General features: G+C 43.1%; 2 protein-coding genes across 2 annotated transcripts; both read right to left on the reverse strand.

Annotated features, from left to right (window-relative positions):
- Positions 1-421: 421 nt before the first annotated feature.
- On the reverse strand, positions 422-11,168 carry LOC129831211 (ATPase family AAA domain-containing protein 2-like). Its single transcript, XM_055894342.1, is given in 22 exon segments — positions 422-913; positions 1,113-1,241; positions 1,422-1,546; positions 3,106-3,246; positions 3,867-3,989; positions 4,332-4,491; positions 4,818-5,014; positions 5,124-5,259; positions 5,434-5,619; positions 5,881-6,067; positions 6,200-6,317; positions 6,530-6,844; positions 7,055-7,145; positions 7,278-7,437; positions 7,551-7,639; positions 7,883-8,057; positions 8,362-8,477; positions 8,612-8,723; positions 9,346-9,454; positions 9,457-9,474; positions 10,635-10,754; positions 10,848-11,168. Coding segments are annotated over 22 exon segments (2,940 nt in total). The 5' UTR covers positions 10,948-11,168; the 3' UTR covers positions 422-880.
- A 2,093-nt stretch (positions 11,169-13,261) lies between these two features.
- On the reverse strand, positions 13,262-19,194 carry LOC129831210 (zinc finger protein 239-like). Its single transcript, XM_055894341.1, has 2 exons — positions 18,823-19,194; positions 13,262-16,272 (listed from the first exon to the last, which is right to left on the reverse strand). Exons 1-2 carry the CDS (start codon positions 19,007-19,009, stop codon positions 15,383-15,385), a joined length of 1,077 nt encoding a protein of 358 aa, XP_055750316.1. The 5' UTR covers positions 19,010-19,194; the 3' UTR covers positions 13,262-15,382.
- Positions 19,195-27,177: the final 7,983 nt, after the last annotated feature.

Here is a 27,177-nt window from a genome sequence, read left to right on the forward strand (position 1 = left end):
AAATAGCCTATCCTCCCCTCACCAACTTTCCTCTGCCCTTAGTATCTCTATTCCACTGCTCCTGCCATCTCTGCACCATCACTGTCCAGATCAGGCTTTTTGCCTCTGCCTTGCTCATTGAAACGACAACATCCCCAACTACTAAGTGCTTGTTTAGCCATTACATCAACTGCCTTGTTCCCCTCCACCCGCACATAGGCTGGGACACAAGTAAATCTTATCTGTATACCCATCTGTCTAATCCTGCCATGGGTTTGTAGTACATCATAAAGCAAGTATTGTCTGCTACGTGAGGCTCATTATGTAGATAATCTTAAGAAGAACTAACCCCTTCTCAAATATCCTAAATGCCCATAAATATGTTGATGTGAAATGTTTGAAAAGGTGGATAAAATTGCCCCATAAAGAAATCAAAGTCATACAAAATATATAAATACTTTAATAATATGCAATTGAAAAGGTAGACTCAGTGATATGACAGATGCAGAAAGTAAACCGCATAGTGGGTCAATTTCCGCAACAACTAAGTGTTGAAGCACAAGTTTCAACTTCTCCACTGTTTTGGTCCCGTGGCTCCCACACTGTAAGAGCGTGAAGTGAACCTGTGCATATGCGCACATACTGTGTGTGACTGATTTCAGACAAATGCATACATAAAAATACACACACTGTGTTAGTCAGTCACAAGTAAGAAAAATATACAAGTCTAAAGTCAATTCTGACTCAAGTCCGTGCCTCTGAAATACTATAAATTATGGTAACCACATTTCTGACCAATGTAATGCATGATTATGCCCATTGTAATAGGTAAAAAAGAGAAAATCTTGAAATGCATCATTTTATTACAATATGGAAAATAGGAAAACATCAAGGGAAGAAGTTAGGAAAAGTTGTCGATTTCTCTCTTCATTTCCTAAAATGAGTGGAAGGAAAATGTACGTCAAAGTATAAATCACTTATCACGATTAAGTCATTCAAGTGACTCACATGCACATACACCAGTTAACTAATTATGCACATATTTCAATGTAGGGAATGGTTTGTTTCCATACTCATCAGTATATTTCCTACAACAAGTGACGTAAAAGACTGATAAGTTGCAAGCCACATACCTGTAAGAGCTCTGTCTTATCAAAGTTCTTGCGGTGTCTGTAGATGCTCTGACACAACAGAGCATACAGCTTCTCCAGCTGATGCACCTCATAGCCCTCCGTCTTGGACACAACTCTTTTGAGCAATTCCTGGACAATAAATTATACACAACTCAAATGTATGAATATAGGATGAATGAATAAGTGTTTGGCTGTGACTTGCCATGACCATATTTCTGGTCTACAATTTTCTGGGTGTAGTTCTGATACAACTACATTGTAAGAAGCATGGCCTAACTTTCTAAAAAAAAAACTGTGTCAGGAGGTTACCTTGAGTTTGTCGTGGTCCACGACCAGCTGAGGCGTCTTCTGGGTCAGGATCTCCAGGGCCTTGTCCACGTCGATCAACTGCTGCTGCTGCACCAGAGTCCTGGTGGCACGGGTCACACGCCTCACTGTTGGAAGGAAACACAGGAAGCAATCAGGAGGGTGTGACGGGGAGCTGATAAGCTCAAGTCCCTTTAATCAGTGCTGGCTGAACAGGCTAATGCTAACACAATGGGCTACTGGTGTTGATATGCACATCTCCTAACATGCAAATGAGGTTTCTACCCAGTAACATTGGATCTCAAGCATTAAGTAGGGGGGCATGGTTTCCTATTCTAGAACTAAGACACAGAAGACACAATTACAAGCATTTGCGCTATTAATGTAGTTTGATTTTCTACAACAAAGTCAACCTTTTTGCATGCGTTCATTGGCCCTCATGCTGTGGTGAACACATTTACAACCAAAGGAACTCACTCTTTCAGAGTATTTAAATCAGTGGAGCGATGGATGTATCCCTTTAACTGCTCCCCAACAGCTGGAGCCCAAGAGGCCAAAGGTCAGTGAAACTGAATGAGCTGTTCCCTGAGGCCAGAAGAAGTAGCTTGCTTGCGGCCCAGGTCCGGGACCCATAATACAGACCTATGTCCCAGTCATCCTCCAACCTTTCAGGCTCTTTGGTCTTTGTGGTGTGTTTCTCCCCCTGATCTACCTCCTTTGTAGGGGTGTTGTTGACTGGACTTGGGTCACGTTCCACTGGTGGTTGTCTCCATTGACTGCCACCACTGGACTGGCTTGGATCCCAGATTGGACCTGTGTGAGGCCTGGCTGGTGTGAGTCATCTGTGGGGTCTGGAGCTTGCTGTTGCCAGTCTCCATTGGGGATGGGAGTGGTGGTGGGCTGCTCTGCAACACAGGCCTCTTCCACATCCTCAGCAGGCTTAGTGGTCTTCTCTGAGGTACACTCTATAGGGGAGTCTCCACAGCCGTTCTCTAGAATAGTCTCCAAAGCCTTAGCTTGTTTCTCTTTGCCCTCCTCTATGCCATCACTCACATCCGCTTCTTCCTCCCCTGAGTATGTGATCTCCTTGTTCGAAGAAAAGGAAGAAGTAGGTTTCTTTTTATTCTTCTTTATGATGCCGAAGCTCCATTTGCTTTCGCGTCGTGTTTTGGGCGGTTTCTTTTTACGGGCTAGAGGACAGGCTAGGAAAGTTAAATAGAGAAGAGAAGGTCATTTAACATGATAGAGAACGGGACAGACAGAAAGAGACTTCTCTATATCAATGAATATCATCTTCCTCTCCTCCCTGGCTCTCAATTTCTGCCCTTGCCTGCCATCGTGGTTTTCTAACTCTGGTCTTGTCTTTTGACTGGTTCACTCAACTGGAAAGAATCCTCCTCCTCTTTCACTGTGGCTACACTTGCTTCTGTTCCTGTCCTGATCCTTGGCACTTCCACTTTCTATCACTCGTAACACATCCTGGAGGTATTAGTTTTTGCCCTTAAACGTTTAAACACTGATAATAATAACTGCTTATGTACTGCAAATCAAGCAGTAAAAAGCTAAATCCTGAGTGCTGTCCCTTGGTGGTTGACCAGCGTCTACCATCATTTCCACTGGATGCTCCTCTGCTCTGTAACAAATAACCTACCAATAAACAGTTAAGGTGTAGAGTGGTGAGACTTACGTGCGGGCCTTGGGGTGTTGGCAGTGAACGGGGTGCTGGCGTCTTTGCCAGTGTTACCGCCTAGCCTCTTGGACTCGGCAAATCCTTCCTCTCTGGGCAAGGCCTGGTAGTAGGAGGGGGCAAACTTTGAGGACGTGCACCCTGTTAGTAGACATAAACATGTTGTTAGCATTGTCAATGAAGACGAAGATGTTTTAAGGAAAATAAGAGAGGGTTCATCTAATCATTGGACAAATAGTTACAGAAGCCGACACAAGACACTGAAACTAAAACAATAGCTAGCTGAACTCACATTTTTTTTATATTTAACTAGGTGAGTCAGTTAATAACAAATTCTTAATTACAATGACGGCCTACCAAAAGGCAAAAAAGCCTCCTGCGGGGATGGGGATAAAAAAAGTTTTTTTTAATAAAAAAATAAATATAGGACAAAACACACAAGAGACAACAACTGGAGACAGGTTGCGCACAATTTATTTTGATAGTCCGGATTTCCATCTTTAGATGCTCTACAGATGGTCATTCTATCAACAAACTAGCTGTTGAAAAGCAACTGCTTGCTAAGGAATGGTTAGATTTAGAGTAAGGGTTAAGGTTAAGTTTAGGGCTAGTACATAGTTAGTTGAAATGTTGTCCATCTGTAGATGCTCTACAGACTATCCAAATAAAGTGTTACTGAGAGGTTTTACCATGTAGGCTAGGTCACTACTTCAGCGTTCAAATCACACCAATATGTCAAAGTTATAAGCAGCAGCAGTTACCTCTCTTGTTGCGCGACTCTCTGATCTGCTCACAGATTCTGTTAAAGTCCTTGTCTAGTTCGTCGCGGATGATGGCGTGGGTCGTGTCCTTCAGGGCACAAGCCCGGTGACGAATCTGACGATCTGGAAACACAAAGAGAGAGAGACATTGATGACAGAGGTACACAGTAGGGGGCCTCGTCATCCATGGGACCTACTAACGGCAGCAGAACAACGAGAACGGACAGAAATATCTTCAGAGAGATACCGAACAAAAAGAATGTAGCATACTCATTGGAGTAAGATTAGCCTGGTCCCAGATCTGTTTGTGATGTCTTGCTAACTCCTATGGTTGTTGGCAAGACAGCGCAAACAGATCTGGAACCAGGCTAGAATTACACGTCAGTTATAATTTAATAATAATAATAATAATAATAACAACAACAGCACTCTGGTTTAGTGAGGTGGAGACGGTTGTAGGTATACCAGATGGGTCGCTGTCAGGGTTGTACTCCAGGGCGTTCTTCCAGATCAGGTCCACGTCGTTGACAAACTCCCTGACGGTCACGTACTTGTGGAGGTCGACCTTGGACAGTACAGTGGAGAGGTCCATGGGATGCCTGATCACCTTAATATAGTCAGGAACCTGGCGCGAGAAGAAGACAAACCATTGATAAGATGGGGGACACAAGATGGGGGACACAACTCTGGTTGTTTCGGATGAGAGCGTCGGTAAAGGAGCGAAGCTACAGAAATCTGAGGTGACAACAGTGCATCCCCCTAAGGGGCCAGAGCTCACTTAGAATGCATGTACTTGTATTCAGACTTGCTAGTTAAGTATTGACTAAGTTTGGGTCCGTCAACATTCAGCTTCCATTAGAGTAATCTTGACTAGCAGCCTGAACTACAACAACGCAAAAACACCTCTTTCCTTCCTTGTTCCTCTCTTTTCCCCCAGTGTTTTCTCGCTACCTCTTCGATGTCCACAGGCTTAGTGAAGGCCTTGAAGCGTTTGTCCTGGGAGAGGCGCTCGGTGACGTTGCGCAGGAACAGCCTCAGCTCCCTGAGTGTGTCCTCCTCCTGCTCCTCCAGACGCAGACGCTCCCTCTCACTCATCTGCCTGGGGGGAGGAGGGGGGGCAAGGGGGAGCACCTCCATGGCATGCATCACTGAGGCAGGGGAGGGGAGGAAGAGGGGGGTAAAGAAGGAGGGTTAAAATGGAAACAAACAGCAATTATACCAAGTGATTATCAAAAGCCATAAATATCTAGTAGGTACAGGCTTTCTTCTTGGACGCGGGTGCCTTGGCAGTCTGGCTAAGGATGAGATTCTCAAAGAACTTCCTTCTCTCCTGCTGGGTGGGAATTTGGATAGAGTGTACCTCTCCGTACTCCATCCGGAACAGAGTCTGGATCTGAGAGAGACAAAGTGTAGAATAGTTACCTCAGTGACTATTTACTGAAGTGTAAAAAAAAGAAAGTGGTTACGAATCTACTCATGGGTTGAGTAGCCCAGTAAGGTCCAGGGATCACTTCTCTACAGTACTTGTAGTGTAATGTATGGCGGGGGAGGCCCAGATATGACCTACCTCGTCGGCCAGGTCGTGGTGAGCCACGTTGCTGGTGGCCAGCAGCATGATGGGGGAGAAGGAGGGGATGTCCTGCAGCAGGCTGAGGAAGGTGGCCTTGAGGGCCGAGCCCACCGTGTCCCACCACTGCTGGATGTGGGGGATGTACATTATGCTGGGGGAGGTCCGCTTGGCCTCGCAGAACACCTGGGGCAGGCAGGGCGAGAGGGGCTAAGAGGTCAATGACTGTGTATCACTTGCCAACCTAGCACTTAGGTCGGCATTCAAACTATCAGCACTGCACCGACATCTCGCTGCATTTGACTTAGTAATTATGTGCTTGGAGTTAGCCTTTCTACAACGAAGTCAACTCTGGGTCTATAATTCTCTGCACCACAAATGAGTGGAGCAGGTCGGTGTGCATTTTAACATTTCACTTCTAAAGGCTACATTCGTTCCAGCCAGTACCTGTGCACAGGCCTCCTCGGGTGAGGTACAGCTGACTCCAAACAGCACAGCCATGTCCAGGGTGTAGACGGTGAACTTCTCCAGGGCGTGGAGCACGGCGGGGGCCAGGTGGGAGCTCTGACCCGCCCCGGGACGCCCAGCCAGCAGCAGCCTGGGCCGGTAGGTGGTGGGGTGGCAGATCGCACTCCTGGAACAGAGGCGAGCGGAGAGGTGAAGTGAATGGAGACTCAGGGATGTGATTATGAATGGAAACAATGAAAATAGGGTGTTTCTTTCAGGGCAGAACGTATCTACATATTACAGGTAGTCTACATCTTACCTGGCAAAATGGAGGAAGCTCCCTTTGGTGGTGGTCTGTTTGGTGATGGAATTATTGGACGAGGGGCCCTCGTCCCCACTGTACATGATTTCATCCTCCAGAATGCTGTCTGTCAGATCTGACCAAAGGAAAAATTTGATCAAGTAATTGCATCAACTGAACTTAACCAATGATCCACTCTAATAGTGACCTAGCTTGGTCCCACATCTGTTTGTGTTGTATAGCCAACATTGGCATGACATTGACCATAGGATTCGGCAAGACAGCACAAATCAATCTGGGACCAGATAACAATGACTTAGTTCTCAGACAAAACTTAACCCGACCCACCTGCATCCCTCTTCCTCTTGAGGCCCTGTTCGGCGTGGGGGAAGAGCTTCTGCACTGCGTCCAGCACGTTGGTGAGGGCGGGGCCCAGCAGGGGCATAACCACAGGGGTCAAGGCCTTGGCAGGGGATGACACAGCCCTCTGGGAGGCTGGCACCATCTTCCTCATGGCGGCCACAAAGTCCCGGCTGTTGATGTTGATGGAGCCCACGTCCAGCAGGAGCTTCTGGGACGTGCCGTAGATCTGGGGGTAGCGCCGGCGCAGCGCGCACAGGGCCGCCTCGGCGCACACCGCCTTGATGTCGGCGCCGCAGTAGCCTGGGGTGGCATAGCGGGAAGATGTTGCGGTTAATATGTGGCATGTGGCGGATTGACTGTGGAACTGTGTTAAATCGATAGATGAATTGTGGTGATCTGTCTGAATATTATGAGACAACAAAACTACATAGTTATCTTTGTTCTTACAATTATTGTACAATCTTGACTTGCCCAACGCTAGAGTTGATTTGGTATACATTAATCACCTACCGACACATTTATCAGCCAACTCTTCCAGGAAAGGATCGGACGGTGTAGGATTCCACTGTCTGGTGTGAATCTTCAGGATATCTTTCCGGGACTGAAGTTGTCGACAGAAATGAAAGATAAGTGCACAAATAAAAAGTAACTGCATGTAGGTCTCTCAAGTCAAAGGAAGATTTGGAAGGACATTTGAGTTTTGCACGCACACATCAACTCAAGTGAGTCTTACCTCGCGATCAGGGAGGCCAAAGAGGAACTCCCTGTCGAAGCGTCCGGGGCGTCTGAGGGCGGGGTCGATGGAGTCCAGTCGGTTGGTGGCTCCGATCACCACCACCTCTCCTCGGCTATCCAGGCCATCCATTAGTGCCAGCAGGGTGGACACAATGGAACTGCAGGAAGGAACCACGAGTTGGGAGTATACAATGTTTAGTATGCAGGCACAATCAATGGTAAGTCTCTGTAATCAGTGGAGTGAGAAATGAGAGTGGCTGAAATGTCTCACCTGTGGATCTGGTCTTGACGACTGGAGCGAACCGGAGCCAACCCATCGATTTCGTCAAAGAAGATAATGGCTGGCCGCATCTGGTAAGCCTGTGGGTACAAATAATGAGTCATCCTATCAATGCAAGTATGTCCCTATATAATAGACATGACCGTCAAACACAGTATAGCCAGCCACCCTTACATTTCACTTTACAGAGTTAGAACAAGAGACCAATAGTGACTTGAGCAGGAAATGCTGATAGATAGGAAAATACTAGACTCAATGGTTTCCCTAAGACTGAATGCACCAGTGATAACTATATTAATGATCTGTTGTATGAGGGACTGTACCTGGTCAAAGAGCAGCCTTAGCTGGCGTTCCGACTCTCCCACCCACTTGCTCAAGCAGTCGGCCCCCTTCCTCATGAAGAAGGCCACCTTCCTCTCCCCCTGGCTGCACTCGTTGGCCAGCGCTCTGGCCACCAGGGTCTTCCCCGTACCAGGGGGACCGTAGAACAGGCAGCCCCTGCAACAGACAGGGAATTTTCTTAGAATGGATCCTTGCAAAGGACTCAAATGATCAAAGAGCCAATGAAATGAAGAGTGGATGAGGCTGTGATTAGAGTTAGGGCTGGGGTGGGGCTTAAGTCCATTGACAGGATCCATTCTAGTTGCTCACCCAAGTAAGTTCCTCATCCTGTTGTAGGCTATTTCCTCACAATGTCATTATGGTAAGCTACCCCGAAGACAATGTAAATCAATAGTCAAAATAACTGCAAGTTACCCACGACAAAATATGTTAGCTATTCAACTCTAAAACAATTGCTCACCTTGGGGGCTGGATCCTGAATTTCTCAAACACCTCTGGGTAGAGCAGAGGGAAGACTACCATCTCCTTCAGGGCGGAAATGTGGCTTGTCAGACCGCCAACGGTGTCGAAGCGCACCTTTGGAGGGAAGAGAGTGGGTTGGATCTTTACATAGGAGATGCAGTCTGATAACTTAGACCATATAATGTAAGCAAACCAACCTTTGAGATTAAAACGGCTTCAAATAATTTAATTGTGATGTTAGAGCTTACCGACTGGTCAATCGCCATGGGGTCGACATCCGCAAGACTTGCACCCATCTTCATTCTGTCCTTATGGATTCTGTCCCAAATGCCCTCTTTGCGCCAATTCAGAGGCAGACACCTGAGAGGGATCCCAAATTAAAGAGATTGTGGTTTTGGCAAGCTTATTCTGAGCAGAAGCTCAAAACCACACCGGATTCCACTGGCGTGAAATATTGGACAGATTTTGCTTTAAAATCCAAATAATGATATTCTGTTCGTGGTGTCAGTCTCATAGAGAGAAACTATTGAGCTAAATCATGTGTTCACTACAAAGGTCTGACACCCAATGAAGCTCGCCAAGGAGATATCACCAGAATAACCAAGATGGAACCTTCGTCTATTATTATTACATCATCGACCACCACCACTCATGATGTCATAGACACAGTTCAAAAACATTCAGGGATGGGGAATCATTGCTCTGCTCACCCATGTTCATTATCCTTTAAATATGATTCAATCGTGTCCAAGATAATATGCCATTATATTATATTGACAAGACCCTACAAGAATACCCCATAGTCATGTATAACCATAACCATTTATAAGGACCCAACCCATGAAGCACAGCATTAATGGACCCTACAACATATTTTAGTCAAAACAAAGATTTTTGGGGTCAAAACAAATAACTGGACACTATGAAACCAATGTACGGGCTAAGACTATTGGTAAAGGGCCAGTACTGTGAAGTACAGTACCGTGGGAGGGACCTGCCACTCCTTCGGCTGGTGGTGTGGACACTCCTGGGCACTGAGGCACTGATGCGGTAACTCTCTCTAGTGGAAGATGCCTGGCGGTCGAAAAACATGGAGGCTTCTTCCTGGATTCTACAGATGAAACAGTGAGAGAGGCATAACATCTTGATAAGCACTGATCTTGGCCACTAGTCAATAATTTCAGAGTGGGAGTGCTGATCTAGGATCAGTTTTGCTTTTTAGATCAGAATATTTTGTGGAGATATGCTCTGATAAAGGTTGACTGATCGAAAGCGTACCTACTATTAAAATACATTTGCATCTGACTTGAGGTCTGCAGACTTTTTCCAGTTTCATATTTAGCCTCCAGCACCCTTTACTTATTGGTTTTGGGTGTGCGGTAGACTCTTCTTATTATATACGAGATCATCATGAATAACATGGACTGGGGACCTGATCCCAATCAGCACTTGTGGCATTGTTCCACGAAATGGGTGCCTTTTGATATTTTAAGTAGAAATTGTGCACCAATATTGAATATTAAAAGCCTGTTATATTAAATTAAGTGCCCTTCAATAAAGACCACATGGGGAATTTAATCTGATTATTTATATAGACTTGCTAAAGTGCCAAAATCCAGCATGTCCCTTCGTGCACCCTCTGCAGATTTTTACTAACTCAACCCTAAAATGTCTCAAAGTTTTCACCGTAATTGGACAGCCCTAGTTATTTTGTTGCTTTGACAAAGTCATTTCTGAAGATGATTATTTATTTAATGTGATTAATTGACATCTTTCCTTCATTTTAAGGTCAAACCTGTTACGTGAAACAATTCCGTAAAACATTTTTTTGAAAGAAATGGAACATTGAATAGTCAAACCATAGTGTAAAAGCTTGTTCTACTCTTTTTGACCATTTGCTGGTGTTTTGTGGTGGAAAACACGTCAAACCTGCTACCTATAGATAGATAGGCTAGAAATGTTTTAACAATTTCATTTTTGGGGTGAAAAAGGGGGATTTATGGTTGAGTTAAGAGGAAATCGTCAATACTTTACGGTCAACCCTGCTACTATATTTGGCACTTATGATAGTAATTTTTTCATTTAACCTCTTGAGATGGGAAAACATGTTTTTTTATGAAGTAGTGTGCTCTTTATGACAGAATGTTTCAATTAGATTAAATAAAGTTAAAAAAAAATTTGGACCAACTTCTCAAAAGGAATTGGTGGAACGACCCTGCTACGCTCATTAATTGAGATGAATAGTTAAGTAGTTCAGCAAAGAGTAATAACCATCCAGAGGTGCCTGGTAGCGAACCACTGATTTTTTCTGTCGAGGTTCATAGCGCTTGCTGTTATTGTCGTCTTCATCGTGCTCCTCATCATCGTCATCCTCCTCACCATCAGAGTACTCTGGAAATAGGTATTGGACCAAAGGTTAATGAATTCATGTTTAGAGAGTTATGGTCAAACGTGACTTTGACCTAAACTACAATAGGAAATGACCTTCCGTTTCTTGTTTGGAAACTGCTTTTACAGTTGGACGATCAGTAGTCTTCTTTCGCTGGGCTTTAGAAGAGATCCTCTGAAATTCAAACAACTTCATAGATACAGTCAGTCTGTGTGGTATGACAAGTTCTTAAATAAAACCGCACGAGAGAGAGAAGGTTGTTGTATCCTTCTGCCCACGACACCATCCACCAATGAGGAGTTGACCAGAACAGACAAAGAGCATCCATTCAGTACAGTTAAGTTGAGCTAACATTAGCGAGGCAGACTAGCTAGCTCAGTGGTTCCTAAACTAGGGGTTACGACCCCATGTGGGGGGGGGGGGGGGGTCGCCTGATATGAAAATGGTTTCGGAGTATTTCCACAATCCTGGTTAAAAAAAAGTTATATTATAATATCATCTTTGTCTCTCAATCATTGTAATGTGCTTAACCTTAAAAATCGAAATGAAAATGATTAAAATCGAAGTTAAAATTCAACTAGAGCGCCCTTAGATCATGGGAAAAGGCCGAACTTGAATCATTCCCACGGTGAATGGCTAAGCCCGCTACACTATGAAACCACACACTATTGTAGACTTTGATATTACCGGCCGCAATAGATATGGTGAAAACAATGTGTGGGGCGGCAGAGGCACAGACACTCACATCAATACCTTTGTCAGATAACAATGTGAAACTAAGAATTGATGCTATAGCTAGCAATCAAGAGGAAACTGACTGAACGACTCAAACTCCCCACCTTATGCTCTCCAAATGGACGTTAGCTGTGAGGGCCGAGATGCATTGACCTTTGTTCGCTACATGTCGGGGGGTGGTATTCACGAGGACATTTTGTTCTGTCTCACGATTCCCGAGCATGAACTGGCACAGCGAATGTTCAGTGTGCTGTGTAGCTATATTGACGAAAAACAGATGGGATCGAATTGTGGGCTTTTGAACAGATGGGGCTCCATCTATGGCAGGACGACGGGCAGGCCTCTGCACTCTACTTATGAATGTGTCTCCTTCTGCCATATGGACACATTGTATGATACACCCACTGAGCTTCTCCTGTCTTATCCAGTGTCCTGTGTGAATTTAAGTACCGGTATGCTCTCTCTAATTCTCTCGTTCTCTCTTTCTCTCTGAGAACCTGAGCCCTAGGACCATACGTCAGGACTACCGGGCATGCTGACACCTTGCTGTCCCCAGTCCGCCTGGCCTTGCTGCTATTCCAGTTTCAACTGTTCTGCCTGCGGTTATGGAACCCCTACCTGTCCCAGACCTGCTGTTTTCAACTCTTAATTATCGGCTATGAAAAGCCAACAGATTTATTCCTGATTATTATTTGACCATGCTTGTCATTTATGAACATTTTAAAAATCTTGGCTCTCTCTAATTTTCTGCTTCTCTCTTTCTTTCTCTCGGAGGACCTGGGCCCTAGGACCATGCGTCGGGACTGCCGCCCGTGGTGACTCCTTGCTGTCCCCAGTCCGCCTGGCCTTGCTGCTATTCCAGTTTCAGCTGTTCTGCCTGCGGTTATGGAACCGCCACCTGTCCCAGACCTGTTGTTTTTCAACTCTTAATGATCAGCTATGAAAAGCCAACTGAAAATTATTCATGATTATTATTTGACCATGCTTGTCACTTATGAACATTTTTGAACATCTTGGCATAGTTCTGTTATAATCTCCACCCGGCACAGCCAGAAGAGGACTGGCCACCCCTCATAGCCTGGTTCCTCTCTAGGTTTCTTCCTAGGTTTTGGCCTTTCTAGGGAGTTTTTCCTAGCCACCGTGCTTCTACACCTGCATTACTAGCTGTTTTGGGTTTTAGGCCGGGTTTCTGTACAGCACTTCGAGATATTAGCTGATGTACGAAGGGCTATATAAAATAAAATTGATTGATTGATTGATTGAGCTATAATGGATACACCGAGTGCAACTGGCAGCAAAAGAACTGAGTGCAGAACTCTGATACGCAGCAGGTAACTTCAATTGTAGGCTAAACTACTATACATAGTTTTGCGACCAGGCGTGTGCTATGAGAGCAGTGGAGGCTCCTCAGACGAGGACCAATGATTTACAACAAAACATTTTGGTAAAACATTAAAAAAGTTATCCTTTTTAGATAAAACTATACTAAATATAATCACATCACCAAATCATTGATGAAAACATACTATTTTGCAATGGTCTACAATAGCCCCAACAGCACTCTATAGCACTCTTTAGGGTAGCACAGCGAGCTTCCGTCTTCCTCTGGCTACATTGACTTCAATACAAAACCTAGGAGGCTCATGGTTCTCACCCCCTTCTACAGACTTACACAGTAATTATGACAACTTCCGGAGGACGTCCTCCAACCTATCAGAGCTCTTGCAGCATGAACTGACATGTTGCCCACCCAATCAAAGGATCAGAGAATGAATAGAGTAAGATAGAGTAGTTTACTCAGAGAAAGACAATAGTTGAACAGTTTTGAACAAATTAATTTCTTCCAAAATGGAGAAGTGTCTTTTTTTCTCACTTTCAGTTTCACTTAGCTAGCAAATGTAGCTAGCTAGTTTAGCCTACTCAAACAGAGGGATGCTATATTAGCTAGCTGTCTATGATTATCCAACAACACTGGAATTCTTGCAAGTCAAGGTAAGCTTTCGGTTTTAAAAATGCATCTGCCCCCGGGGCCCGCCTGTGTAAGAGCTAAACTGCTTACTGACTGTACACTAACGTTACTGCATGGTTGTAGCAGGTTTACTATAATGCATTCGTTCTATGAGCTATGTTGACTATGTCGTTACTTTATGATATGGTTTGGCTTGGAAAGGTTGTCTCGCCTGGTCACATACAGCTGATGAGTTGTGCATTGATGTCCACAAGCAACGAAGGGAAAAGGTGAGAGGAGTAGAGCGCATAGATGCGAGAAGGAATACAACGTGGCTGTTATGAAAATGAACTGTGTTTACATGTGATAAGGGGTGTATTCATTCTGCCTATTCTGTTGAAAATAAATCTTAAAACAGAACATAACAGGGATAAACATACATGATTTTGTCCAATAGAAACTCTAATTTGCAACTGTTGGACTAATGATTACACCCTTTATCAGCTAGATGCAGGCAAAAGTGTGCAAGGCGGTATTGAATGTGTATTGACAAGTGTGCACCTACAGTACCAGTTTGATGTCTTCACTATTATTCTACAATGTAGAAAACAGTAAAAATAAAGAAAAACCCTTGAATGAGGAGTTGTCCAAACTTTTGACTGGTACTGTACATTATAAACGTTCATTCATAGGATGGGTTGTAGAAACCTCATGATGGGTATAGGTAAAATTATCATGATTATCAACATCATTATTTCCAACACATTTCAGAACCAGCATCCAAACCAGAATAATCATGATAATGACTTCAACATTACATAATTGCAGTGAGATTCATCATCATTATATAAAACCTATTAGTCATAATTCTCATAGTTCTTAAACCATAATTAACTCCAAAACATTTACAAAATATATCCACCATAGTTTTATGATTAGATCATTTCAATGCATATCGAAACAATATCCTCATGTTGCCACTGAACCAAAAGACAAAGAAACCCAGGGGTGTATTCATTAAACCGATTCTGTGGCAAAACGTTTTGCAACAGACCGTTTACTACAAACTGAAAACATTTTGCAACAAAAACAAGAGTTTATTGGACACATTTAGATAGGTCCCTCCCCGTTTTGTTCCCTTTGCTCTGTTTGGTTCTTAAAATGGTAAACAGTTTCCATTACAAGACATAATAAATAGAACCAGGTATTTAACAAGGGAACCAGTTTTAGGTGCTCTCAGGAGGTGCACACACAGGAGTGTACAGTTAACGGGACAGAGCCTTTGCTACACAATGATACTCGAACTGGGGTCTAGCGACTGTCAAGCCAACACCTTAACTGTTACGCCAAGAGGTTCCAATCGCGTGACAAGGTTGCTAGGTGTTGGGTTAAAGCTGAGATCCGCGAAAGGTGAAACAGCGCCACTGGTTGCTCCAGGTGCATTTGTTATTGTTTTGTTCATTTATTTATTTAAAATCGCGGTACGTACTCTGCTGTTCTATCAAGTGTGCAACAATGTCCGAGAAAAAAAATAAGCAGTGTTAGTCATTGAAGTAACATCTGTTGTAATATCACCAACGGACATGGCAGTTTCACCGCAAAACTATTGCAACTACAATATATCGCTATAATATCATGGATGAGTAGCATTAGGACAGAATGGACCATTGGGTCAAGATAAATACTCAAATTCAAGGATACCATTTTCTGGAAAGTTCAAAGTTTTCATGTATAAAAAGTCTGAAAATTATCTTTTCACCCTGAGACATTCCAAAACAAACAACCAAATTGTTAATTGGCTAATGTTTCAACAGGGTAGGTCTATTCATTTGAAACCTACAGCATGAATGATCCAGTGTGTGTCCACATCCTGCGTTTTAATTCCCATCTTGTGATAGATGTCTGTGTTCTGATTGTCTTCTCCATTCGGTTTTGATCCTGGTTTTGTTATTTGTGTACTTTATCCACATGCTTCAGCAGGTCAGCATTCTCAGCGAATCTTCTACCACACACAGAACAGCCATGCTGTTTCTCACCTGTGTGAGTCAGGATATGCCTGCTCAGGTGTGTTTTTCGACTGAAGTTTTTTCCACAGTTACCACAGCTAAAAGGTTTCTCTCCTGTGTGAGTCCGTAAATGTTGGTTTAGATTCCCCTTCTGATAGAAGCTTTTCCCGCAGTATCCACAGATGAATGGTTTCTCTCCTTTATGAGTCTGTATATGCACGTTCAGCAGCCCCTTGCTATAGAAACTTTTTCCGCAGTCACCACAGCTAAATGGCCTGTCCCGTGTATGAATCCTCATGTGCTGGGATAGATGGTCGTTGTTTTTAAAGGTCTTGCCACAAACAGGGCAGGGTTTCCCACCGTGACAGAGTGGGACATGGGCCTTCAGTTTACATGTGGCGTTGTAGGGGCATTCAATGGGTCTCTCCCTGGCGAGAGTCACATGCCTCTGAAGGTCAGCTTTCAGTGGAAATACTTTGCCGCAGTAGTGAGATTTTTTAGACATGGTGCTGAGCTCAGAACAGTGTTCCCCCAATGGTGGTGTGGGATCCAATGGTGGTTTACTTGGTCTTACTTGGTCACTAATTACAATTGAGCTGCTGCTTAAGGCCTCATGATCCCATTCCCTTTTCACACAGGGACCACTAAATATAAACTCTATGGTATTACCCTCCAGCTCTTCCTCCTGGCTGGTCCTCAGTTCCTCCTGTTCCTCTTTAATCTGTGACGGCCCTGGTTCCTCCTGTCCACGAGTGGGGCACCACTCCTGCTCACAGTGTTGTTGCTCAAGGGGAACCTCTTCAGAGTCAGGGAGAGAGAGCTGCTGGGAGTCTGGAGGGGGGGAAAGACAGTCGCAGACAAGCATAATTACTATGGAACACCGTTTGGTCTTTGCGTGTCAAAAGAAAGAACACTATTTGACGTGTCAAATAAGCGTGTTGACCAATCAGGACGTGAATATGACTGGACGTCACATAATAATTTAACGCGTTTATACATTTTTGACGTAGTTATTACACATTGATTACAATATCACACGTATTTCATATGTCAAAACGATTCATCGATACGTGTGTTATGACGCTGGTAAAGTTGTCTCGCGCACCTACAGTGCTGGTCATAAAAAACAATGTTCTTCCCAAAAAACACAGCAAAACGACATAATCTAGCTAACTATATAGCTAAGTGTCATCATCTAAAATAACCCTAATTTATAAAACAGTTCTTATTTGAATAATGGTGGCGGGACCCATCTATGTGAAGCTAGCCACAATAGGGATTAGCCACAATAGTGGACTTTCCGGTTAGCCTTCAAAATAAAAGTATGTCATTGACAGTGATGCAAATTAATACAAATAGTAGATTATTCCCCCCCCCCCGTTATTTTACCAGGTAAATTGACTGAGAACACGTTCTCATTTGCAGCAACGACCTGGGGAATAGTTACAGGGGAGAGGAGGGGGATGAATGAGCCAATTGTAAACTGGGGATTATTAGGTGACCGTGATGGTTGAGGGCCAGATTGGGAATTTAGCCAGGACACCGGGGTTAACACCCCTACTCTTACGATAAGTACCATGGGATCTTTAATGACCTCAGAGAGTCAGGACACCCGTTTAACGTCCCATCCGAAAGACGGCACCCTACACAGAGCAGTGTCCCCAATCACTGCCCTGTGGCATTGGGATCTTTGTTTAGACCAGAGGAAAGAGTGCCTCCTACTGGCCCTCCAACACCACTTCCAGCAGCACCTGGTCTCCCATCCAGGGACTGACCAGGACCAACCCTGCTTAGCTTCAGAAGCAAGCCAGCAGTGGTATGCAGGGTGGTATGCCATAATTGAATAGATCATGCTAAACGAGAATGTTGTTATATAAAATCAACAAAAGACAATCATTTGTTAATTTGACAAAAATCTGTTAAATTCTGTTGAAATCACACTGGATGTATTAGACTTTAGAATTGCATTGGGGGCATACTTATTTCACTGTAGAGCCTTACCTATGGATTGTGGTTCAATGACATGGGTATCAGTCTACTCAGTGACACCGAGAACATCAGCATCGTAGCTCTTATTGCAGGACTCTGAAACAACTGTGAATTGAGCCACATGTATTGTCAACCTGCTATGTGTATTGAACACTATTGGGAAGGCTATTTCTGAGGAAAAACAATTCTGCGTGGATGTTTTGGAGTCTGATAACCGTGAGGAGGACGTTGGGAAAAAATATATTGGGTATTGAGTAGACTGATACCCCATTTCCATGATCCCCAATCCTTAGCTAAAGCTGTAATATGAATGTCAGTGCAATATGAATGTCAATAAACACAAGGGGGAGGTGATCAGAGCTACTACGCTAATATTTGCATAAACTATTCACAGTTGTGTTCTGTTGGTATCAACGATAACCCATTTTCATTGCTTCACATTCCAACCTTGTTTAACATTATCTAGTCTAAATACAGCATTCTGCACCTTCTGCATCACTTCAAATTGGGACTTTTATTTTGAAGGCAAACCGACTATTGTGCCTAGCTTCACAACACATATCCAGGTCTAGCCTAGCCTCATGAAGCTAGCTGGCTGTTTTTTTATTTTAACTGAATAGGCAAGTCAGTTAAGAATAAATTCTTATTTACAATAATGGAACCGTGGGTTAACTGCCTTGTTCAGGAGCAGAACGACAGATTTTTACCTTGTCAGCTCGGGGATTCGATCCAGCATCTTTCGGTTACTGGCCCAACGCTCTAACCACAAGGCTACCTGCCCCAATCCTGCTTATAACGTTAGCTTTGGGCAACAGGGTTAAGTAGCTGGTTCAATGTCAATAGGCACAAGTGGCTACCTAGCCAATAGGTAGCCACAACAAGTAGGTAGCCACAACAACAAATAGGTAACCAATACTTACTCACAAGGATTCCTAAATCATTGCTAAGAATGATCATGAAAATGACTGCAGTTTCTACTGGTAATTGTTTTCAGGCTGGTTGTATTGGTGCTAGCTAACTACCCCAGAAATTGCAGTTGAACAAATAATGCCCCATTACCAACGCGGTATTGTAAACACATCGTTCGTGGCCAGTGTGTGATTGTTTGCAGACTTTTTTGTACAACTTTGACAGTGGTAGCGCTTGGCTTGCACGTGCAAATTCATCACACACAACATTCTATAATAGAATTGTGTTATTTGACGTGTCAAATAAAATCTTATTCAACGCGTGTATCTTTTTTGACACGCAAAGATACAAGGCGTAACATAAATTACACAAATTTCGCGACCGCGACTAAATAATCATGCATGGTGCAAGTTAAACTAAAACGTTGAAATGGTCATCGCTGTTACAGTATATTAATTGAGTAGATGAGATATACACACAAACCTGTTCTATATAGTTTTTTCTCCGGTGTAATCCTTAGCTGTCTCCGTAGACTATCAATCTCCTCTTTAGATCGGGATATCTCCTCCTGGTACTCAGCTACTACTTTCTCAATTGCCCCCAAAATCTCCACTGCCGCCGCCGTTAAACACTCGGAAAGAAACGAATTCAAAGACTGTAATTTATACATTTTTGTAGACTTGTAGTAGTGGTATTATTATTGTCAAAAGAACCTCTTAATCTCTGGTTTTATTCGCCTAACTATAATTCGTCCACGAAGAAGGAATGTAATATATATATATATATATATATATTTTTTTTTTTTTTACTTGCTCTCCCCGTTCTACATCCGTGTTGTCTTCTTCTTATGTTCTTATGAGTGGGTATGGCGAATCCAGAAACAAAAGTTGGCGCCCCGGGTGGATCGGGTTTTACTACAGATAACTACATAGGGGGCAAAAAGTCATACTGTAACAGGGTGATGAATGCTTTAAGAGAGAACAGGCAACAACAAAAAAGTTATGGTACCTCCCTATTGATGAGATGATGTATTCATGATATAATCTTGAGTATATATTGTGTTTTCATCAAGAGGGCCAAAATGGAAATACATTTTTGTTATTGTGTCATCCTCAATGATTTTAAATGCATTGTATCCACGAGTGGTTGTATTGTGTTTTTAAATTGTCAAATAAATCAAACAAATATAGGATGATACTTTTTTTGCATGAACTTTAATGAATGGATGTTTATCAGAAGGAATTAAAATGAATATAATCGAATTGGGACTGAACAACTGCAGAGCACATGCATATAAAAATAGTTTGCACTTTACAGGAAGGAGTCTATTGTATATCATGAATGAGCAGCATCAGGTGAAAATTGAAGATAAATACTCTTAAACAAATACAAGGAGACCTCTTCTGGAATGTATATAATATTCTTTAATGTTATTAATAACATCAGTCTGACCATTTTCTCATCACCAGGAATTGTTCATTGGCTAATGTTGTGTGAGTCAGTATCGTCAGATGCCCCTTGTGATTGAAGCTTTATCTGCAGTCACCACAGCTTAATGATTTATATCCCGGACTCAGTTCTCATTTGCAAAAAATGCCTGGCCAAGTTGCCAAAACACAGCAATAGGCTACAATAAAAAGAGACTGTGGTCAATCTGGAGAGGGGAGGGGTGCATATCTCCAGGCCAACCAGGGAGGGTAGGACACTGGACAATAGCAAATAAGGAACTGTTTGAGTGTAGCACCGGGAGCGGCACAAGACGGATCTAATCTACCCAACGACCAGATGCGGACATCTGAGAGACTGGGACCAGAGACTGGGACTAGTCTGAGTGCCGGCGATAGTCTGAGCAAAGTTTAAACCACGCTCAGCCTCTACTGTGATAGGCCAACAGACGGGTTGGAACTACATCATCACGGTATAAGAACAGCTGATTACGTACTTCCTGCCAGTTCTCTGTTTTACCCTGCGCGGTGATACAGCGAACCCGTATATACGAAAATTGCATTTGCCATTTATTGTTTGCGTTAATTAAACATAATTAAAGAAAGTTAGCAGACCTTGCTTTTTATTTATCCTGATACCGGATTCGATTAACGCAGCGCTCACAACAGTGCCAAAATATTTTTGATCCACTAGTTTTGAGTCACTCTCTGTTCTCCACAGTCTGAGTTTTGGGAAGAAACAAGGACCAAAGTGGGTCCTCTTGAACCCACTCACTTTTCACACAGCAAGAAATTAACTATTTCGTATTAGCCTCTTGCCCTTGAAGTTGCACTTCCTCAGGGCTGGTCTTGAGTTCCTTTTGTGCCTCTAATCTGTGTGGGCTCTGGGTCCTCCTGCCCCAGACTGGAGCACCACTGCTCACAGTGCTGCTGCTCAGGGCCAACCTCCCCCTCAGAGACGGGGTGAGAGAGCTGCTGGGAGTCTGGTGGGAATAAGAGAGAAGCTGAGTTATAACTACCTAAAGCCTTTAGACATGTCTAAGAAGCTACTAGTACAAGGTTTTCGAGATAGCACTAGCTAGCTATTTAATGGTGAAAGTTAAACTGGAAAGTTGTTGATAGGTGAATCGATGTTAGTCAGCCATAAACAATGTATTAATTGAGTAGATAATATCTACATAGCTACGAACCTATTGTACATCGTTTTATCTCCGGTGTGATCCATACTAGCAGTCTTCGTAGACAGTCATTCTCCTGTTTAGATCGGGAGATCTGGTACTCAACTACCACCTTCTCAACAGCCCCAAACATCCGTTAAACACTCAGAAAGAAACACATTCAAATACAGTAATTTAGACATGTTTTGTGGTTATTCACCCTCTTGGGTGTTTGGCTTCGTCCACGAGGAAAGAATGTTCCAAATCAAAACAAACTCCCTCCCTTCCTCTCAGTTCTACATCCGTGTTGTTGATGTTCTTCGTCGTCGTCTTCTTTTCTATAATATAACAGCGGTCGGCAAAAAAACGTTAAAGGTGCAAGCCGCCACCTACTGTGCTGGAGTGTGTGGTCAATCACGGTTTACAACATAAGCTCTACATTTCTAAATCCTCCTACCTAACTCAGTACTTCTGAAGGGACAAAAAACTGCCATACTATCTACTAATAGACCCTCCCCATCCCCAAAATCCCTTCCAACCCACCCCCCAAACCTGTCCAACCTCAATGACACTACACTTAAATCTTTCCCTTTCTTCAACATAATTATAACAATATAACACATGCTCCACCGTTTCAGCGACCATACACTCCAGACACAAACCATTTGCATGCTTGCCTACCAGATTTAATGATGTCCTAGGCGCAATTGAGCAAACACAACCTCTTCCTTCCGAATCTGACCTTTGAATCTTGGTCCACCGACCTTACTTTGGAGGGCATATACATGTTGGCCCTTGGGCTCAGAGTCCCATTTCTTCTGCTACACACCTATCAAAATGGCTTTGAACTTACGTTTGGCCTCACCTCTACCCAGTGGAACATTAAAATAATTGATATCTAATTTTAAAGGTCTTTTGGCTAACTGGTCTACAATTTCATTCCCTTCCACACCCGCATAGGCTGGGACCCAGCACAATCTCACTACTACACCCAGTCTCTCAATTTTCCATAATAACATTAATACCTCCAATAGTAGGTAACTCCTATTAGATTTGCCAGATGATAAACTATTAAATACAGACAAGGAATCTGAGCATACTTATTTCTGACAGGTTGTATGTCCTCCGCCCCCTGGAGGGCAACTACTATCACAAACAGTTCAACTGAGTATACTGAAAGTTAATCTGTTAGTCTTCTACATTTGCACATCAAATTATGGAAAGTAAACACCTGCTCCTGTGCACCCACTGTCTGGTCCTTGGATCCATCTGTGAAAAGCGGTAAAAATGCATAAAAACCTATACCAATGTAATTGTCAACCCGTTTCCCTATATCACTGACTTCTGACCAATCTTTCCTTTTCACTACCAAGGTTAGATCAACAACAGGATCTTTGAGGAACCATGGAGGAACATCCCTATCTACAGTCGTGGCCAAAAGTTTTGAGAATGACACGAATATTAATTTTCACAAAGTCTGCTGCCTCAGTTTGTATGATGGCAATTTGCATATACTCCAGAATGTTATGAAGAGTGATCAGATGAATTGCAATTAATTGCAAAGTCCCTTTTTGCCATGCAAATGAACTGTATCCCCCAAAAACATTTCCACTGCATTTCAGCCCTGCCACAAAAGGACCAGCTGACATCATGTCAGTGATTCTCTCGTTAACACAGGTGTGAGTGTTGAGGAACAACGCTGGAGATCACTCTGTCATGCTGATTGAGTTCGAATAACAGACTGGAAGCTTCAAAACGAGGGTGGTGCTTGGAATCATTGTTCTTCCTCTGTCAATCATGGTTACCTGCAAGGAAACACATGCCGTCATCATTGCTTTGCACAAAAAGGGCTTCACATGCAAGGATATTGCTGCCAGTAAGATTGCACCTAAATCAACCATTTATCGGATCATCAAGAACTTCAAGGAGAGCGGTTCAATTGTTCTGAAGAAGGCTTCAGGGCGCCCAAGAAAGTCCAGCAAGCGCCAGGACCGTCTCCTTAAGTTGATTCAGCTGCGGGATCGGGGCACCACCAGTATAGAGCTTGCTCAGGAATGGCAACAGGCAGGTGTGTGTGCATCTGCACGCACAGTGAGGCAAAAACTTTTGGAGGATGGCCTGGTGCCAAGAAGGGCAGCAAAGAAGCCACTTCTCTCCAGGAAAAACATCAGGGACAGACTGATATTCTGCAAAGGGTACAGCGATTGGACTGCTGAGGACTGGGGTAAAGTCATTTTCTCTGATGAATCCCCTTTCTGATTGTTTGGGGCATCCGGAAAAAATAAGCGGAGCGCTACCATCAGTCCTGTGTCATGCCAACAGTAAAGCATCCTGAGACCATTCATGTATGGGGTTGCTTCTCAGCCAAGGGAGTGAGCTCACTCACAATTTTGCCTAAGAACACAGCCATGAATAAAGAATGGTACCAACACATCCTCCGAGAGCAACTTCTCCCAACCATCCAGGAATAGTTTGGTGATGAACAATGCCTTTTCCAGCATGATGGAGCACCTTTGCCATAAGGCAAAAGTGATAACTAAGTGGCTCGTGGAACAAACTATAGATATTTGGGGTCCATGGCCAGGAAACTCCCCAGACTTTAATCCCATTGAGAACTTGTGGTCAATCCTCAAGAGGCGGGTAGACAAACAAAAACCCACAAATTCTGACAAACTCCAAGCATTGATTATGCAAGAATGGGCTGCCATCAATCAGGATGTGGCCCAGAACTTAATTGACAGCATGCCACGGTGGATTGCAGAGGTCTTGAAAAAGAAGGGTGAACACTGCAAATATTGACTCTCTGCATCCACTTTATGTAATTGTCAATAAAAGCCTTTGACACTTATGAAAATCTTGTAATTATACTTAAGTATTCCATAGTAACATCTGACAAGAATATTTAAAGACAATGAAGCAGCAACTTTGTGAAAATTAATATTTGTGTCATTCTCAAAACTTTTGGCCACGACTGTACTTCCATGTTGTCTTTTTCTTATTCTTATCAGTATGGTGAGCCCAGAAAAACAAATTAGCGCCCCTGGGTGGAGACGATTTTACTACAAGGTACAGACCATTGGTAAAGGGATCAAATGTGGGTAATCTAGGATGATCATTTCTTGCATGGACAAAAATAAAATATGGGATGTGCGTTTCCAAAAACGTTGTTATTTCATGGTTAAATTATAAAAATAATAAAATATTTTTAATTTTATGTATTTATTTACCAATACCAAATAATCTGATTTACTTTCACATTTAAACAGCACAATGTCATTTAATGAAATTTGTTGAAAGAAAGAAATCAGGTCAGAGGTCTGAGAATTACATATGAGATACCAAAAAATTATAGAAGAAACAAACCCATCCCATTTTTTTTAGCTAAATCAAATTAAGTTATTATTGCATTGTTACTAGATGTACGAGTCAAAGGCTCATATGAAATCCTTCATATGTAATTTATTGGGTTATTAAATGCATTACTACTGTTTTCTAAGTATTTTCTAAGTTTATGTAGCGACAAATCCCCTTAAATGTATATGGTAAAATAACCACGAAGAAGCCCATTCTGTTGAAGTTTAAAAAAGGGCTATCAGCAATATACACCCAAGATTAGATAAACCATTAAATAAACCATACCCCATTATATCTACGTTTTTTGTTTAATTTCAGTACTTACTTCAGTAGTTACAATAGTGATTGTAACAATCCACGGTAATGGAATTTCCCTTAAATTCTTTGTTCCATTCTATATTATTTGTCTATACTATGCTAGTGTAGCGTGGTTCGTTCTGCGTTGTGTAATTCTTAATGAAGACGCTGCCACAACTGATGGTCTGCTCGTTGAAATCTTTTTATTTGCCCTGCACACAAAGAGACAACACACACGTTACCCTTGGTGCAGTCACAGCTCTCCGGCACCTTGCTAGCCGAGGGTCAGGCAAAAGAGCGCCAAAAGAAATTAACAGGTGCTGCGTGCACACACTCGCTGCACAACAGCATATACAAGTAAAACTATACAGAACATAATTCTGACAAAATAAAAGACATACCTGCACACAAAGAGACAACACACACGTTACCCTTGGTGCAGTCACAGCTCTCCGGCACCTGCGCGAGCACATGTACACTCACTCAACCACTGTCGCAAGTACTTAGAAGTTACAACAGATACCCCAGTCAGTGAGCTCTGTGAAACTTGTTAACATAAATTCCTACACTGTCCACACTATAACAAACGTATGGTTGCAAAACAGTAAATTGTATAACCTTATGACGGTTTTATATTAAACAGTTTCGGAGCCAAGGACAACATACCTTGCTAGCCGAGGGTCAGGCAAAAGAGAACGATAAAGTGGTATGGGGATACAGATAACCCGCGATGGGCCAAACCAAAATATACAAAACTTTTACAATCACTTGTATGTACAATATTGGTATGAAAAAGTGTTTGTACACCAAATAAAAACATTAGCTATGCAGCTGTAATTAAATAAAAAAATACACTGAATTATTATTATTATTATTAGATTATTAACATCCCCTCTTGACCTGGCCTATTTGAATTGGTCCTTGTGTGCAATTTGGTGCGTAATCTAGGGGAACAACATCACACTGCTACATTCACCCCCACTGTTTTACACTAGATTATAGGCACAAAACAAAAACACATTACCTCGAAGGTAACAAAGCAAAGAAAGAAAAAAAATTCACACCCACAGGGCGACAGAGTAACCCAGTGTAGTCCCTTAATTCTAGACCCACAAATGGTCGATCAGCTGAAAAGCTATCCCGCGAAGGATTAGGAAAAATAAGGGGTAGCTAATCCCTTATTCAACCATATACGAAAAATGCCATATACATTTTATGCCGATGGACTACACACAAAGTTACATGAATTGTCAAATATATTAGACAAACCCACAAATCATTCTAAGACATGCTTAGATTTCCTACATTCCTACAAAAGAAAAGGTAGGCAATATCCTACCGTCACTGAGAAACCAAGAACTGTTTCATTTCCTGTGTAGACATAGTTTGGATTAACCTATCCACTGGCTTAATAAGTCTACCCAGTCTAGTCCGAACACCCTCACCCACAAACCTAGCAGGGATGTCACAGACAGCACTAACCCTGCTCAGAGGTCTAACCTCAGGATGGGGAGTACTACAGATCCGCATCTCCGGAGCCAGCACACCTTCAGTTACCGACTCAACACTAGTAGTGTCAGACGACTGATCAGAATCCTGGTAGATTGTCACAGACCACACTGACGAAGCATCTTCAACCAAGGTAACATCATCCACACTGAATGGAGTTTCGCAATCAGAACTCTTGTAGGCTTCGGGGATATCTCTCTGGTCCACTTCTGCTGAGCACACCTCACTTAAGGGGACTTCATACGGTTGTTCCACCTCACTTCCATCAGCCGGGACTTCACCATCCTCTTGGAGTATCCTCCCAGAAGACTCAGGAAGGCCTGCTACCCAGTGGACAGTCCTGGCGTCACTCCCATCCATTTGGCTGGACATTGCAGACATCTCAGAGATCACGTCACCACTCGATAGAGATCCGTGACCCTCAGGTTCCTCCCACGAAGGTAAAGGCAGAAAGTTGACTGGCATAATCAGGTTCCTATGCACAGTTTTGATGCGTCCAGTGGTAGGGTGTTGGATACGATATGTGTTCAGTGAGCTGTTCTTTGCAACCACTATGTACACCACACTCTCCCAGCGATCAGCCAGTTTCTTCTTGCCCCTCTCCCCCTTGTTAGCAAGTAGAACTCTATCTCCCTTCTGCACCGAGTGACCCTTAGACCGTCTGTTGTAGACCTTGGCTTGTCTCTTTTGTTGCTTACTGGCGTGCTGCTGGGCCAATGTCATGGCCTCTCTCAGATCCTCACCCAGAGACTGGACATATTTATCCACATCTACTGTGTCCCCATCCAACAGCACACTTTCAAACATAACATCTACCGGCAACCTAGGGGTGCGTCCGAACATCAAGAAGAAGGGTGGAAACCCAGTAGTCTCATGAACAGTGCAGTTATAGGAGAATGTCAATGTGTTCAACATCTGAGGCCATTTAGCCTTAGACCTAGCTGGCAGAGCTCTAATCATCCCACCCAGTGTGCGATTCAGACGTTCTGCTTGACCGTTACCCATGGGATGATAAGGTGTGGTGTGGGACTTTTCAACACCAGATAACTGAAGTAATTCTGCAATAAGTAAACTCT

Source organism: Salvelinus fontinalis, chromosome 32 (genome assembly GCF_029448725.1).
Source record: "Salvelinus fontinalis isolate EN_2023a chromosome 32, ASM2944872v1, whole genome shotgun sequence".
Taxonomy (NCBI): domain Eukaryota; kingdom Metazoa; phylum Chordata; class Actinopteri; order Salmoniformes; family Salmonidae; genus Salvelinus; species Salvelinus fontinalis.